Source organism: Columba livia, chromosome 2 (genome assembly GCF_036013475.1).
Source record: "Columba livia isolate bColLiv1 breed racing homer chromosome 2, bColLiv1.pat.W.v2, whole genome shotgun sequence".
NCBI lineage: Eukaryota > Metazoa > Chordata > Aves > Columbiformes > Columbidae > Columba > Columba livia.
In genome coordinates, this window is record NC_088603.1 from 25,248,676 (window position 1) to 25,264,363 (window position 15,688).

General features: G+C 37.3%; 1 protein-coding gene across 4 annotated transcripts in view; it reads left to right on the forward strand.

Annotated features, from left to right (window-relative positions):
- The window catches only part of AKAP9 (A-kinase anchoring protein 9), a 114,963-nt gene that overhangs the window by 15,697 nt on the left and 83,578 nt on the right, over positions 1 to 15,688 (forward strand). For all 4 annotated transcript variants that reach the window (XM_065051033.1, XM_065051030.1, XM_065051031.1 and 1 more), the window contains exons 2-3: positions 8,443 to 8,694; positions 14,225 to 14,269. In XM_065051033.1, the coding sequence (XP_064907105.1) occupies positions 8,443 to 8,694; positions 14,225 to 14,269 (297 nt within the window). The remainder of the gene's footprint in view (positions 1 to 8,442; positions 8,695 to 14,224; positions 14,270 to 15,688) is intronic.

Sequence of the window (15,688 nt, forward strand, 5' to 3'; positions counted from 1 at the left end):
TCTCATTTTGCCTTCTGTTCAGGAGAGCTGTATCTGCCTTTTACTTCCAGAAGATAACTTCTTTCGAAATATGATTTTTTCAAGAGTTGAGTGGGAAAAAGTACTTAACCAAATTTGTAATTGTACAACCTTACAAAAAATGTCAGTGCTGAACCTTGCTGAAGGGTTCACCTTTATGAAATACTGTACTAATTATGGCTTTCAGTCTAATGATGTTTCTGCCAAGTCTGTTTAGTAGGCCTTTCTTTAATCTGTCCCAGGAGCTTTAAGGTGTGGTACCTCTTGCAAGTCCAGGCCTTTTTTTTTTTTTTTTTTTGTTTATTTTACCTTTATCTTCACGTGATTGAATTTAATGAACACAAGCTTTGTCTTGATTGCTGTGCATCCATCCCCTAGGCCAGCAGGGCTTACCCAGGAACCTACTTTCCATTCAGTTGCTGTCATGTGTAGCCTACCTCATTTAGACTACTGCATGCCACCAGTGGCTTCATTTTATTAGTTATTTTCAAGTTGTCAGATACTGTGTTTGAATCTTTACAACTTTTCGTTAACATGAGAGGTATCATCTCGTTATACATCTAAGAAAGGTTGTGTCACCTTTCGGAGCTCAGAAATGGTATTGATTCTTTCATCTGTTGTAGCCTCTACTGCTTACTCTTGAGCTGCTAAGTGTTACTGAGATATAATCATTTTATGTCTTCATTTAAGATCAAATTGTCCACTTCCTAGAGTCTGTCATTTGGTTGTGGCAGCAAAGTATATCACATCATGTGTTTTCAGTTTTCAGTCTGTAGGAAAGTGATACTAACATTATATTGTAGGCTCTCGCACACATTTTTTAAATGGCAACTATTTTAGTTAATAGAACCTCATCTATTAATACATTTACATCTTGTTTGGGGTCCTGCGCTTTAGTGAGCTTGCTATCTGTACATGGATGTCAGAGCTGAAGTTACTCATTGCCTTATGTGGATACCAAAACACCCCGGATAGCTGGGTTGGGGAGTAGCTTACTAGCAGTTACTACATGTTATTAAATTGCTGAAGTCTAGTGGATATGCATGTAGACATAAACATGGTGGCATGTAGAAAGTCTTTTCAATGTTATAGCCTAGTGGCTGAATTTTATGACTCTCTTGAATGTTATTCTGGTTGCTTAGTGCTTGAGGATAAATATTGATATTTTTATTTCTAAAGGGCTGTGAGATAGCAAATTCATACAGTGCAATGAACAGTACTGTAACTGTATGGAAAGCAACTAATGCTTTCAGAGTATCTAAATCTTCATATTAGGATTCATCTTCAATAGTGGATCCATATACAAACCCATTTGCTGGGTGCAAATTTTCAAAACGTGTTCACGAGATGTGAGGAATGGCATGGAAAAGCGGTGAAGTTTTCTAGTTCCAAGTTAATGAAGAAAATCATATGACTCATTAGAGACTAGCAGTTTAGCAAAGTAAGTATTATAGTAAAGCTCCTTTTTTTTCCCTCCTCGTTCTTTTGTAAGGCTAAAATGTAACTGAAACATTTGTGTCTCCTTTGTTAAAATTTATTTGACCAAGTTTTAGCTCTGGGCTGGAATTTTCTGGCTTTGGCAAGCTGGATGATTTTAGAAAGGCTAAGGGGGGAGAGGGGGAAACGTTTTTCCTTGCTGGGTGCTGAAAGATTTTCTTAAACACATTCATTAGTCCATTTGTTAGCACTGTGATAATTCCTCATCCTTCTCCACCTCCCCTCCAAAAACTGTTTCAAAGGGCATTGAAGACTGACTTTATGCCATTGGGGTTTCTTCAGCCCAGCTACAGAAGGCTTCAGGATCCAGTTTTTAAAGTTGCTGTTACACATAAACCTGGTGAAACAGGAGTCCATTTCTGTAACTGTGTAACTCTTTTGCCTTTCCATTATTACCAAGCCTTTGAAACTCAAGGCGAAAGCAAGGGAGGCACTGTACCTTTGGAGACAGCACCGCGCTGCTGATCTCCCTCGTTTAGCACGGAGTAAAAGAGGTTCTCTTTTGTGTCAGCACTCTTGGCCTTGATGTGACAGAGACTTCCTAATGTTTCGGGCTTCGAGCATGGATGGTATGTGCTTTTTTACAGAGCAGCATGAAACAGGCTTTCTATTGCCTTTTCTTTTTTTGTCACTGACCCAATCCACTTATTTCCTCTTCACTTTGGGAAATGCAGTACCAATGCAGGTCAGATGCTTTATTCACCCTCTGTATCAGCAGAGGTAGTTGTGCAGCATTCAGTGTGAGAAGGATAAAGTTTAAAAGTAGATAGGAGCAATATATAAATAATGTATGTATAAGTGAGTTAGCTAAGAGACCAAACGGCTAATTTTTTTAGTAGTTTGTTTGAGGTATCGCTTTTCCTGAAGCAGTCTAACACTGAAATGCACTTGGTTTATTTGTGTCTGTTGTTGTAACCTGACTTGAGAGTATTTTCATACACTTAACTTCTGTTCCTTGTCCAGAAAATAACTCAGCTGTAATGAACTTAGCTGTTTGTAGGTCTGTCCGTATTTAAATTCTTGGGACATGGCAGAGCAGACCAGATCAGAACCATGCTAATTCTGAGGCTTTCCAGCTCACAGTGCCATCTGGAGGGGTTCACTCAAGTTCAGTGCCCTTGGTTATTAGCACCAACAGTACTCTAACTTGATACAGATTGCTAAAAAGAATTGCCCCGTGTGCTGTTCCTCTCGCTATCCTGTGTTGTCCTTCATGGTACTTCAGCTATAAATGTAAATTGTGGTGATCTCATTGGTTTTCTTCAGAGTACTGCGGAGGAACAGCTGTCTTTGAAGCTCAAAGACTCAAGTTTGTATATCGGTAAAGAATACAACATTTCTTCTTTGGAAATTTTCGTAGCCTTATTGCGATCCTCTAATACTCATGAACCCCTTAAGTCTCCGTAAGAGGAGACATTCTAAGGTCATGCTCATGTTATTTGGGAAAATCTGACTGGGAATGCAGTGAACTAATAAGTAGATTGGAAATACCTCATTCCTGGGTGGTTGTTTTCTTGTTCATTCATTCATTCTTGTTTCCCTTTTACTAAATTCAACATCTGTTGGATGGAACCAGTAAATTAAAGCTCCATTTGCCTCAGCAGATAAGCAGATTGAAACTTCCAAAGAACATTAATTCCTTACTTACAGTTCAGATTTTCAGCTGTGTGATATAATATGTTAAACGTATTTGCAGGTTGCTTGCTCAGTTATCTTCTTCCTGTAGGTTTTTATCTCAGGATTTGGAAAGAGTAATGATACTCTCCTGTTTGTTGATTAGCAGAATAGAATAACAGAATAGAATCAGTAGACTTTACTAGAAAGAAGTTTATTTATCCTCTGTATTTGATAATTTTTCATTCATCTCACCGTTTATCCTATTACTAGGATAGGCATCAGGAACCTAGAAGATGCAGGCAGCTCTGTAAGTCTGCCCGCCCTTCAGGAGTTACTGCTTAGACCTTTTGAGAATATGACACAAAGTGACAAGGCGCCGCTGTTTTTCCTCTAATACAGTTACCAGTTAGCCTATTTTGGGGACAAACTGTCAGTCTTTTACAACTGGTAACAAGCTTTTGCAAAGCTTGATGGCCTAACAATGAGTGTCTAACAGCCTAGGGGAGGCTCTGTGGCCAAAATCTCAGTGTTGCTGTTTCCGAGACTCTTCCTTACCCCTTTGAGGGCCTTTGATCTGCTGCCGCGAAACATAGAAATGTTACTGTGCATTGGAATCACAAAATCAGTTCACAGGTGAGAGAGATATTACAGTAGGTTTGGCTTGTTTTTTTTGGTTTTGTTTTGTTTTGTTGTCAGTTGTCCAGAGTAAGATGGAATAGATAACCTGAGACTTAAACCAGAGCAGATCTCCAGCTTCTGAGTGACATCCAAAATTCAAATTCAGATTGGCCTTTTTTGTTTGCCATTACTGGCTTGCAAGACACCTAATTCAAGACTAAATGGGACATTTCTGTGCTTTATAGGTGATCAAAACTAATCCCACCCCAGGGCCTTGCTTTTCGTCCTTTCTGTCTTACTGAAAGGCTTTGTAGCAATAATTGCTTAACTGTTGTCAAGGGGAGTGAGTGGTGATCTTTCATTACTAGGACAAGTGAATCTTAAATTAATCCTTCACCTTTCAAGACAAGGTGTCAGTCAGTCTTATTCTAAATATTTTGGTTTTACTTTCACTCTGAGTTATCATTTGGTGATGAGAATTCAGAGCATTATAATTGGAAAGGCCTGAGCCTTTCTGTCACAGGACTGTTGATCTTCCATGAGTCTCATGATGCACCCGAGTGGCATCTTGCACTTGCAGGAAGAGACTGCCTGATTCTGGGACATACCGTAGTTACCACTTGTACAGTACAGTTTGCCACAACCCATGTTACACATTCAGATGCAACTTAGAGAAACTCTTTGCCATTCACTCTATATACAGAATAAATACCCCTTTCTTGGACAAATTTGAGGCCATTGTGTTGGTGGCAAGTCCCAAGCAACACCTGACAAACAATAGTGTTCCCTTTTGCCTACCCTCCGTGTGCTTAGTTACAGACACTGCTCCTGTGGAGAATTTCAGTCTGCTGGACTGAAAGTTTAAGCTATGCTTTCTGCTGTTAAATGCAACATTTACATTGAAGCAATAAAGCAAGGAGTTGTTTGTTAGGGTCAATGAGCCTTTTACGTCTGCATTGTGAGACCAGATTCTCAACTAATAAATATTACTATTGCTATCAAACATGGGATTGTGTAGGGTCTGTTTATAAGAGGCAACATGTCTTGTTCATCCACAGAATATAGTGGTAACATCCAATCGCTTCCCATTTTTCAAACTAATGGAAAGCTGAGAACTGTTGTAAGTGGCACTTCTGGAAATCTGAAAATAAACATGTAATTTTTCCTGGACAATTTTATTGTAGGTTGTTGTGCATTAAAAGGAAAGAAACCTAGTTTCATTCTCAGAGTTCAGCTTAAAATTTCAGTTAATTTATTACAATTGAGCATTTAATTGTACGCTGGATATTTGATAGAAATTATTCAGATTATAAACATGGACTTGATAGCATAATTCTAAAAATTGCTATAAAGTGGACATGTCTGTTTCCAAGAGGATTGCTATTTTTGCCTGGAAGCAGGATTTGGAAATCCTATGAGCTGGTAATTACAAGTTGTTAGTAATTTTAGATGCAAAAGGTGAGAGGCAAGGATAAGGAGCAAAATCGGCTGTTACTCATTACTGATGGAATTTTTAACAGGATTCAGTACTGCTTGGAGGATCCAAGGTCTTACCTGCATGATGGGAAAAGTGGGAGGCAATGTGCTGGCAGATAGATGGGCAGTGAGAGAAGACGTGCTCTAGATTGGTTTTCAGATATGCTAAAACCCGTGGTAAAGTTGCATTGGAGCTGACAGTGTTCCTGATGCCTTCCCAGCATAAGGTGCTCCTTCTCTGCTGTTCCTCGGAGGTGGATCAGTGCAGGGACCCTGTTCCGAGTGTCCTTCAGCTCCTGGGTTTGGATCCTTCCTCCTCCTTGAGTAGCTCCTGTGTTCACATCTTTTGCTCTTGCTTGCAGCTTTGGTAACTTGAGAGAGATTTGACATTGAATTGTCTCCAAACTGCAGATTCAGAACTGACAGAAGCAGTGTTAAGTTCTCCACAGACTTAGTTCTGGCATTATCAGGCTTATATGCCTGGAAGACAGGGTGAAGGAAACTATAGTTGTATCAGTTTGTATTTGTTTCACATTTTGTTTGAACTAGAAAAATGATTTTTCTAGAAACACAAAATCTGAAAGTATTTTTCTGTATTAATTAAAGTTTTAATTCTACAAAAATTATTTTCCTTAGTTCCCATGACTGCTGCTGGACTTTTTCCTGCTTGTTATTTAACGTAGATAGATCCTCAACTCTAGTTCCTGAACCTCGTTTTTGAAGGAATTAGGTGTCTGAGACTTCCCTGCCTTGATGTGAACATCACAGATTGTATTCGTTCAGCAGTACCTTTTTGTTATGCTGCTTCTCTCATTTCTAGTTTTTTAAATTTGATTAAATATCTGACAGGTTTGTGTATACTTGAATGTGTGGAATAAAAAGTGCAATGATTTGTGCATGTATCTGTCACAGTAGTGTAGTTATTTCCAAAATATTAAATGCTCATACAGAAATTTTCAGTTGAGAATTTGTGTAGTACAAAAATATAAAAGTTTAGCTTGCATATGCATTTAGCTTTCTATGTGCCAATCTTCAGCAATGTTTAAACAGAAAAAATAAAGTCTACTTATAACTGCCATGATAGAATTTCATATATTAATTCTGAAGAATTGAAAGTCAACGACTTAGTTTTGAAAGGAGAGAAATCTGGCATACCCAGATACCTCGGCTAAAATATGCAAAATACTTGAGGAGAGACACAGAGTAATTCACTTGTCCTTGAGCTGCACGTCTAATTTTGTAGACAAATAAAGGCTGTAAAGCTGCTTTAAAAAAGCCAACTTAACTTTCCATTAGAGAAGGTTTCAATCAAGTTGGGGAAGAGAGTTCTTGACCAGTGACACTACATGTCTTTCATGATTTAAACATAAAAAGTAAAAAAAAAAGGCAAAATTTCTCAGTAGTTAAAATTTAAGTCAGATTTTCTGCTCTATGTCATTGTGGCATTTGGGCAAATTCTGCTTGTCTTTTGAATAAATTGAAAACTGTTTAGTTGAGGTAAATGTACAGTTTTAGGAGAATGTAGTGATGTTGCAAGGAAACCTTCACCCTTCTTGTTTTTGAAAAGCTAAATCTGTGCTGCTTCCCCCCCACCCCGCCTTAAACTTTGAAGCCAAGAGTAGACTATCATTTATTTTCTGGTTCAGATATTTGTGGAGTTTATAACCTTTAATAGATTTTTGGTGAAATAATCAAAGTTGCCTAGTTAAAAAACAGAAAAAAAAAAAAAACATGAAGTGGAACTAATTAGGGATGTAGGGAAGAAGTATTAAATATACAGATGAGCATATTTGGTTCAGCAAATCTTCAGGTCTTCCTCCTGTAAAGAGAGCAGGTGCCATATGCCAAGCTGTCAGTCATCCTAAAAATGGAGGGGAGGCTGAAGAGACCCACGAAGAAATACAAATAAAGGGACATAAGCATAAACTAGGCAGAAGTCAGAACTGATCTGTCAGTGATGCGTTTGTTTAGATTGGGGCTTCTCAGCTGTCCTGGGGCCAGATGAGAGCCAGTGCGTGCTGCGGGTGGCACAGTCACCAGACAGTGTCTGGGAAGGGGGATCCGGGTGTCCTGCTCCATTTGGGTCTTGCTGAAGAGGTTGGATGGATGCCTGGTTGTCTCGATTGGTGAATATCGTGAGCAAATATGCTATCTTTTCTGTAGCTTCTTTCTTAAAATTGCAGCAGGTTTATAAAAAATTATATTTGGGTATTAGTTGATGTAAAAAGTATTGGAGGCTTCAGGGTCTTTATTTGCATGATTTGTATTTACGTTGGAGCTACATTTATAAAACTTATTGTAGCACTTAGTTAATGTTGGACTCTTCAATTGGAAAATAATGATTTTTGTTTCCAGATTTTATGGGTAAGATCTGCTTAATTTTTAAATTTAATTGGTAAAACCTGCCACGCTTGTTTTTCTTATTTGAACAGAAATTTTGTTCTTGTTAAGAAAAAAATATTTTAAATGGATTTTCTTGTGTAAACCACTATAAAGTGATTAAAAGTGATAAGCTCTTCAAAAGGCAGTGTCTTACAGTATTTGAATAGCTTACATACTAATTGGTTTTTCAACTGTGTGTCTGACTCACCTGTGACTTTTTGTTCATCAGCATGTTTTGCTACAAGGTAGAGTATCTTGTAATTTGCTCACTGTTTTTAGGCTATTCCATCATTATGTATTTTGCTGTTTCCTTATGATGTTTTCGGTAACTTGATCTGCTTTTTGAGTTCTAACATGAAGTTTTTAAAAATCTTTATGCTACTTGCTGGAAGAAAGGTTTGCTTTTATCTGTTTCTGGTGTAAAAATTAAAAGTATTTTTTGTAAATTAATTTTGTTGTATTTGTTACTATAAAATTGAAAAATGAGATCAGAGGTTATTTTGTTGTATTTGTCCTTTATAATGACATTTGCACCTTTACCTTTGAATGTTTTGATTTCTAGGTGGCAGTCTGTGGAACAGTAACTTGCTGGTATGAAACTGAAAAGGAATTAATTTATAGATTGTTGGTTAACATTTAATAATTTTGTTAAAACAAACTATGTAAAGGGAATAATAATATGGATGTGCCTCAGATATGCAGCATTAACTTCCAACTTGTTTCAGTAATGATTAGTTTGAAGCTTTATGTAGAGCAGCTGGTAAGCCTTTATAGAGGATGTCATTAGTAATAAAGAGGAAAACTTTCACCTTTAACAAGATCTTGTCTTCACAGCTTGCCCAATTTAGGCAGCGGAAGGCACAAACTCATGGTCACAACGGATCAAAGAAGCAGAAAAAGAAGAAGAAAACAGCAAACGTCAAAGATGAAGAATCAATACAGGATGGGATTGATGCTGATCGATCTCAAGGTGATGAAGCATCCACGTGCAGCAGCCGAAGGGGAGCAGCTGCTGCTGACTTTGCTGTTGTCAGGACTTTGCATAGTGGAGAAATTATCAAACACAATCAGACTTACAGCATTGAGGTGAGTTTGTGTCAGGCTACAAACAGTTACTGGGGGAAGGTGGGGGGTGGAGCAAAATAGTTACTATGTTAATTTTGAGAGTGGGACTGCAGGAGTTATAAGAGATTTTGGATATTAATTCGTTGCCTCCCCTATCTGTCCTTTCTATGTCCAGAGAAGGCACTTTCTACCCATTTTCTGCCATCAAGTTTTCTGTGGTAGTCAGCGTACTGTAGATTATGGAAGTTTGGTTCTGCTGTATTCCCTAAATGGGCAAAAATTCGTATTGTTTTCTTGCTTCATTTTGTGCTTTTTGTTTTATTAGAAGTTTACAAATTACAGTGCATTTTTGATCACTGCAGCTCTGGCTACAGCAAAATGCAACGCTACACATCTTTCCTGTAATTTGAGTCTTTCTGGTTAATGAGAAGGAGGAATTAATTTAGATAAACAGATGGTCTACTTAATGAAATATAATCCTGATTGCTAGTGGCTGAAGGTAGGTACTCTGGGAAGGTTGCAGGGTGTCTCGTGGCAGTCCAGTTCAGTTCTAAGCGGAAGTGAATTCATGTGATGTGGTATGTTGTTCCAGATATGTATCTAGGGTCAAGAGATGCTGATGTTATTTACAGAATAGCTTATTCCATTCTTGAAAGTAATGCCTTTGAAGGGATGTAAGTGACATTCTGAACAAGCAACTCAAGACAGATTCCCAGCTCTGTGCACGTAAATGCAGACTTTTCCGGGAGGTGTGGTACAGATGGATGCTCTGCATTTTGACTTGTCATTCCTGTGCTAGGATAGACCATTTGAAACTATTTTGGCTCCATTATATCATTTCCAGCAGCTGAGAAGTAGTAGAAAAATGACACTTATTGAAAATCTCTTGCTTTTGTGTTTTAAAAAAAAAAGAGGTTACCCTGATGGAGGGTCAGACATAACTTACTGGTTTTAGTCTTACAAGTGCAATGATTTGGACAGAGAGCATGTATTACAGTAATTGGATTAGAGCTTGCTGAGTTGAAATGGCAGCCAATGTAACAGGCAGTTTCAGGCTAATCCCTGCAATGGAGAATTACAGACAGCTTTCTTGAGCTGTTTGCTTTTTCACCCAACATTAAATCTTTATAGGCTGTTATGTCAGGAGAGTAAGGCAAGATTACTGGAGGCATTATGCAGGACACTTTTCTAGCTAAATTTTGATTACGTTTTTTTTCATATTTTATCTAGAATTGTTCTTTCTGTGCCACAAAATAGACGCAGAACATCTAACTTTACTGACTATCTAACTAAAAATCCTGATTGGGCTCTTTCGTGGTAGTTTTGTGGATAGAGATTTATATCCCTTCAGTTTTTCTAGTATGATTTTTCAGTCCCCAGCAGAATTAGCGTGTCCAAATACAAATAACAAAGGGTTCTCTTACTCAATATGAATAACAGAAAGTGAAATAGAGGTACTCCTCTGGGAGCTTATTCCCCATCTGAAGTTAGAGGAGTTCCTTTTCAGGGAGGGCAAAAGTCTGTTTAGAGAATTCAAAGTTATTTTTTGCAGTCATCTCTTTGGCTTTTATTTCCATTCTTTTCCTAAGGGTGGGTTCCTCCGTCCCCCTGTAGTCCCTCAAGCTACAGAAACTAGTCGGAAGAACTCTGGAAGAACTATCAGTGTTCTGTAATGTCCTTATCCATTCCATTTTACCTTCTAGCTGAACTTGTAATTTCTACAAGGTTTTCAATCCTCTGTCAGATGAGCAGTCTATTTACAAGATTTATTAGAGAAATATCAGTTGGTGTTTCTTGGTTAATGTCTCTAGGTCTTAATTTGTGTCATGTTAAATGCTGTTTGTCTTCATCTCAAAAAGAGAATAATATGTTGAGTTTCTCATTGTCTTTGATTTCTGTCTTTATTCTGTTGCACCCTGATATCTATTGATCTTGACATCTATAGTGTCCTTTTCCATATAAATGTAAAAATAATCTAGAAGGCAGAGCCCAGGATATAAATTGGATCAATTAAACTTTTTGCTTCTTTTTTGACTTCCTGAAATTAAAAATGGAAGAAAGCAAAAGCCAGTTTCATTGTAAATAATTGCTGAGATTACCTTCTCTGAGAAGTCTTGAGACAATGCATTGGAGCAGACTGCTTTGCAATAATGTACTAATGCCAGGAAAGCAAAAGAAATTAACCCGTGGCACAGTAAAATTGTCCTTGAGTCACCTGTGTAGTAAAAGCTATTACACAAAGCTTCTTAGAAAAGAAAAGTACAAAGTTCTCTGATGAAGAATACCTGCTAATTGTCTGAGGTTGGATTAGTAACTCGTCTTTTGTTTTTCACAGGACAAATCCATTTGGTAATAGTTTTAGAACAGCTCACCTTTTTACTCAAGTAGGTGATAAAGTTCAGAGCTCCATGTTCGTTGTTTCATTTCCATAACTTACTCCAGTTGATAGTGCCTGAGACTTGACAGGCAAGGAACAGAAACAGAGTAAGGAAACACTGGGAAGGATTATTGGGAAGAACTAAGGGAGGAAAGTGACAGAAATGTGGAAACATAAGCAGTTTGGAGAAACAGAGACACCTCAGTGAGCAAAGACATAGGTGGTGAATGTGGGTAAGGCATTGCTATCACAGAAGCATGAAAGCGAAGAGCAATGATAGGCTTTGACTAGAGAAGAGATATATTCTGGGATGTACAGTAAGGTAGAGGAATTGAAAAAAAGGCTGGATAAATAAAATGTAGTAAAAATTAGCCCAGTCACTTTAGATAATCAAGAATCCCTTGAAAAATGTTTTGAACTTGGAGAATGAAGATAAATGTTTGGAAATGGTCTGTTCAATAGTGAAGTCAGTGCCACAAGAAAAGACAATAGATTCTCAGCAGCATATGATTCTGACTGAATCCAGTCATCTTTCCATTCACTGTCTGGCCAAAAGATTGCCAGGATATCTTGCCAGTTTTCTTGGATGCATAAGAAAACCTCTGGTATGATGCCTTCCTTTCTATCTGTAAATGGTGATCTGTAATAGATTTAGAGATGTGGAAATTACCCGCATGCACATTTACAGAGTATTTAATTTTAGAATAAACATTTCTAATGCCGTATTACCAAAGAATAGAAACCTAAATAAATTCTTAGTTTAATTCCCTGTTGGCGATGTTTTCTGAGACAGGAAATTTATACGTTCAGGACTGATTTACCTCACTGCAGATTATATTCAGATTTGAGAGTGGTTTATCTCCACTGTGATGTATGCTATTTAAATATGATGGTAGTCAAGTGGTTTAGATTATAAATTACCAGGAATTATATTCCTTTTAATTGAGTGGTTTTTGGATTAGGAACTAAGAATATATATAAGAATAGTACTTCTTATTCAGAATGTTCTACAAATACTAAGGACCCATAAAGCTCAGGATGGACCTACAGAGAGAGTTTCATGACCGGGATTTTCAGTTGACATTCTCTTTGCCTCCCTTCCTACTCGTGGTCGTCTTAATTAGTCTTAGTCAGGTTGTGATCATCTATGGAGCACTTAGTGACCCTTGTGAAACTGGCCGAGCTAAAATAAAATTGTTTTCTCTTCTACCACTGGCTGATAACACATTCAAGAATGAATCCAGAATTTTGGAGTCACATTTTTGTAACAGTTTACACCGAGGTCATAAAAAAGTCAAGTAACTTCAGGCAGAATTCGGTTCCATGAATTCTCAGTCTTGGTTCTCAGCTTTTAATACTCTCATCCATTGCAATTGGAGTAGTTTAGTACTGGATGTTCATTCTTGCAAAACATTTTATTGTCACCGGTGAATGCTTTCTAAAGAAACATAAAAATTGCTTTTCAGTTCTCATGGCCAATTCCATATATGTGTTCTTTTGTTATTCCTGTGACAATATTGGGCGTCCAGTGCCAGAAAACATGACTTATGAGTAAGGCTTAACTGCATACAGAAACTAGTTCCTGAAATGGACCTCCTGTGTTCCACAGGCTGATTATTCTCTTTTCTTCTGAAGAAAGTATATGGATGAAAGTGTTTTTAATTTTCTGAACACTTAAGTGCTATCATTTAAGGTACTACCTACAAAGTTGATGTAGATAGTTAAAATACACTGAACAGACATCTCAAAGATTCTTCATAGGCAACTATCAACCACCTTGTCAGTGAAGAAAACTTTACGTAAAGAATTAAAACATCTTGTCAGAAGAGAATAGCTGTTTGTAGCAAGAAAATGCAGTGGGGCGTAATTGGTAGAATACGTGTAAACAAGCAGCCTGAAGTCAGTGTGTAACAGAAACCTATTTCAAATTCCATAAAGTATTGAGAGGACTTGCAAATAGCTTTGTTGCCATTATCCTTTACAAGGATGTTGTGCTGCTAACAGTGTGTGTATCAACGAATTTTCTGAAGTATTTCCTTTTAAACTGGACCCCTGTGGTTCAGACAGATAAACTGTGTAAAACCTACTTACTTCTGTTGACCAAAGAAGAATGGAAGCATAGAGAGTGTGTTGCTTAATCATGGAAGGAGCTAGATTTTGAAATAAGGTTGGTCAGGTCTCAGGCATGGAACAGAGCTTCTTGGAGGGCAAGATGAGAGCCTGGAAGATGTTGACTGCTTGTAATGTTATCAATTCTGACAGCAAAAGAATAGCATTAAGTCTTCCAGCATTGAAGTCTACTGTGTGAGTTCATAGGATTTAAGTCTTTTAAACTTATTTTTACCAGGGTTTGGATGAACACCTTAGCACAGAAGACAGATCCATTGAACTCAGTTCATTTGGTCATCTTTCTGTACTTGTTTTCGATAAATCCCTTGGCAAAAATACTTAGTCTTAACAGCCAAAAAAAAAAAACTACTTAGATGCAGGATTGAAGGAGATATTTTAGAAATATTATTTATGCTGCTAACAAATATTGCACCTCTAAACTGATGGAGCTCTATATGGTTTTCACTATTTTTTATTTTAGTTTGTTTTGTGTTGTTCGTTTGTGTGGTTTTGTTGTTTGTTTTTGTTTTTTGGTATTTAGAAAGGACCAACAATATATTCATGTTTTTAAAATCTCATATATGGCAAAATTACCATTAAAAAAACTAGAAAATTATTTTCAGTAGTCACCTTCCTTTGAGAATTCTTATTTTCTCACTCTAGCTTAAGCTTCAATGTGCAAGTTCTTTGCCCTTTACTATGATTACCTACTAGGTTTGAACTTATGCCAGGATCTTTTTCTTGGTACTGCTTATTTTTTTAAAGAAAAAAGTTACATTTCCAAAATATTATTTTGTACGTGTAGGTTGTATTTTCATTAGAAGACTTTTTCATGTAATTTTTATGTTTCCATTATGATAATTGAACAGCAAGGTAGCTTTTTCTTTTTTAAAGCTGGGATTTCAAGGAGGTGAAGGTGGCCTTTGCTTTCTGTATATTCTAATCAAATTCATATATGCCTTTGTATTTTGGAATACTGTCTACATTCTCAGAAACAGATGGAAAATGTCTTGTTTAATGTTTTTAGAGTGCCATAATTGTAAATATTTTAATATTTTATTTTAGCCGGAAAGTGAAATTTCCACCACAGTAGAAGATTACAGTTCTGAGGTAAGAGTAAAGTAACGCTTTTCCTAACCTTTCTTTCAACTTTTTCGTTTCCACGTTTACTGCAATGATGTGCATTGTTTTTCGAGAAGAGAAGGAAAGAAAGAGCAGACGTGATACTATAGACAAAGCTGTTGCATGTCATTACTGGTATGATTAATGTGCCATTAAACAAGCATTGTGTCAACTACATAATGGGATAGCTGCTATAATCAATAATGCAGTAGATCTATGAACTGTTGTAACAATGTCATCATTACGTTGTATTAATGCTTCATGTTGCCATCGGAGTTGTGGCTGTGCATAATTTCTATTAATTTTCTGTGGGAAAGTATTTAACAACTTGATTAGGGTTTTAATGAGTTCCAAAGCAGCTGTCGCTCAGTGACTGGCTGGGCGTGAGTCTGCTGCTGGGAGCTGGTGAGCGATTGCCTTTGTATCACTTGTTGTTTCGGGGGTTTGTTTTGTTTTCTTTCACTTATTAAGCTGTCTTTATCTCATATCCACATATGTGGAACTTTAGTATTGCCAAATAAACCAGTTTTTTATGTTTGTAAGGAGTAAACTACCTCATGCATAACTGTGGGTTGAGAACATGCTTGCAAGAAATAGCCATGGAATATCACAGTACAGTAGATACTGTTTCTAGTTAAAAAAATTAACTTTTCATGTCTCAAACAATCACATTTTGTAGTGACAGTCTGGGTTTTGTTTTGCAGATCTCTGTATTAAATGCTTCTGCAAAACACACCCCAGAATCTTAAGCTTGACAACAGTGAAAGGGATGAAGTAATCAAATGAGTCTCCGTTACTGAAGTAAATTTAGTGTAGAATACTTTGTTCATCTCTTGATTTAGCCTTTTGTAAGAGGAGGTGACTACACCTTGGGGTAGCTGTTCCGTTTTAGTATTACAGCTGCTCACTGTGAAGCCTCAAGGAATATACACACCAGACACTAGTTCCTTCTCTCAGCTTGTTCCCTTTGACCAACTTTGTGTCTGTTTTCTGCACCCTGTTTTTCTCTAAATTCTTCCCTTTTCTGTAATAGCTCCTGTGAATTTTACACCTCTTGCCCATGCCCTTTTCCTCTTGCTTGGTTTCTTATCTCAGTCTTATAGGCCAGGGGTGTCAAACTCGTTTTCACCTGGCCCACATGAGCCTCGCCGTTGCCTTCAAAGGGCCAAATGTAATTTTAAAACATTTTTTAAAATTAAAAAATTTTAAAATTACATTTGGCCCTTTGAAGACAACGGCAAGGCTCATGTGTCCCCTGGTGAAAATGAGTTCGTCGCCTCTGTTATAGGCTTTTCAGCCTATTTATCTTTTTTTTCCTTCTTCAGTCATTCTGAAGCCCAGTTTATTTCCCAGCCTTTCCCATCAATCCCAGTTACAGCTTCCTCCATGGATCTGGTCTCAACCTTA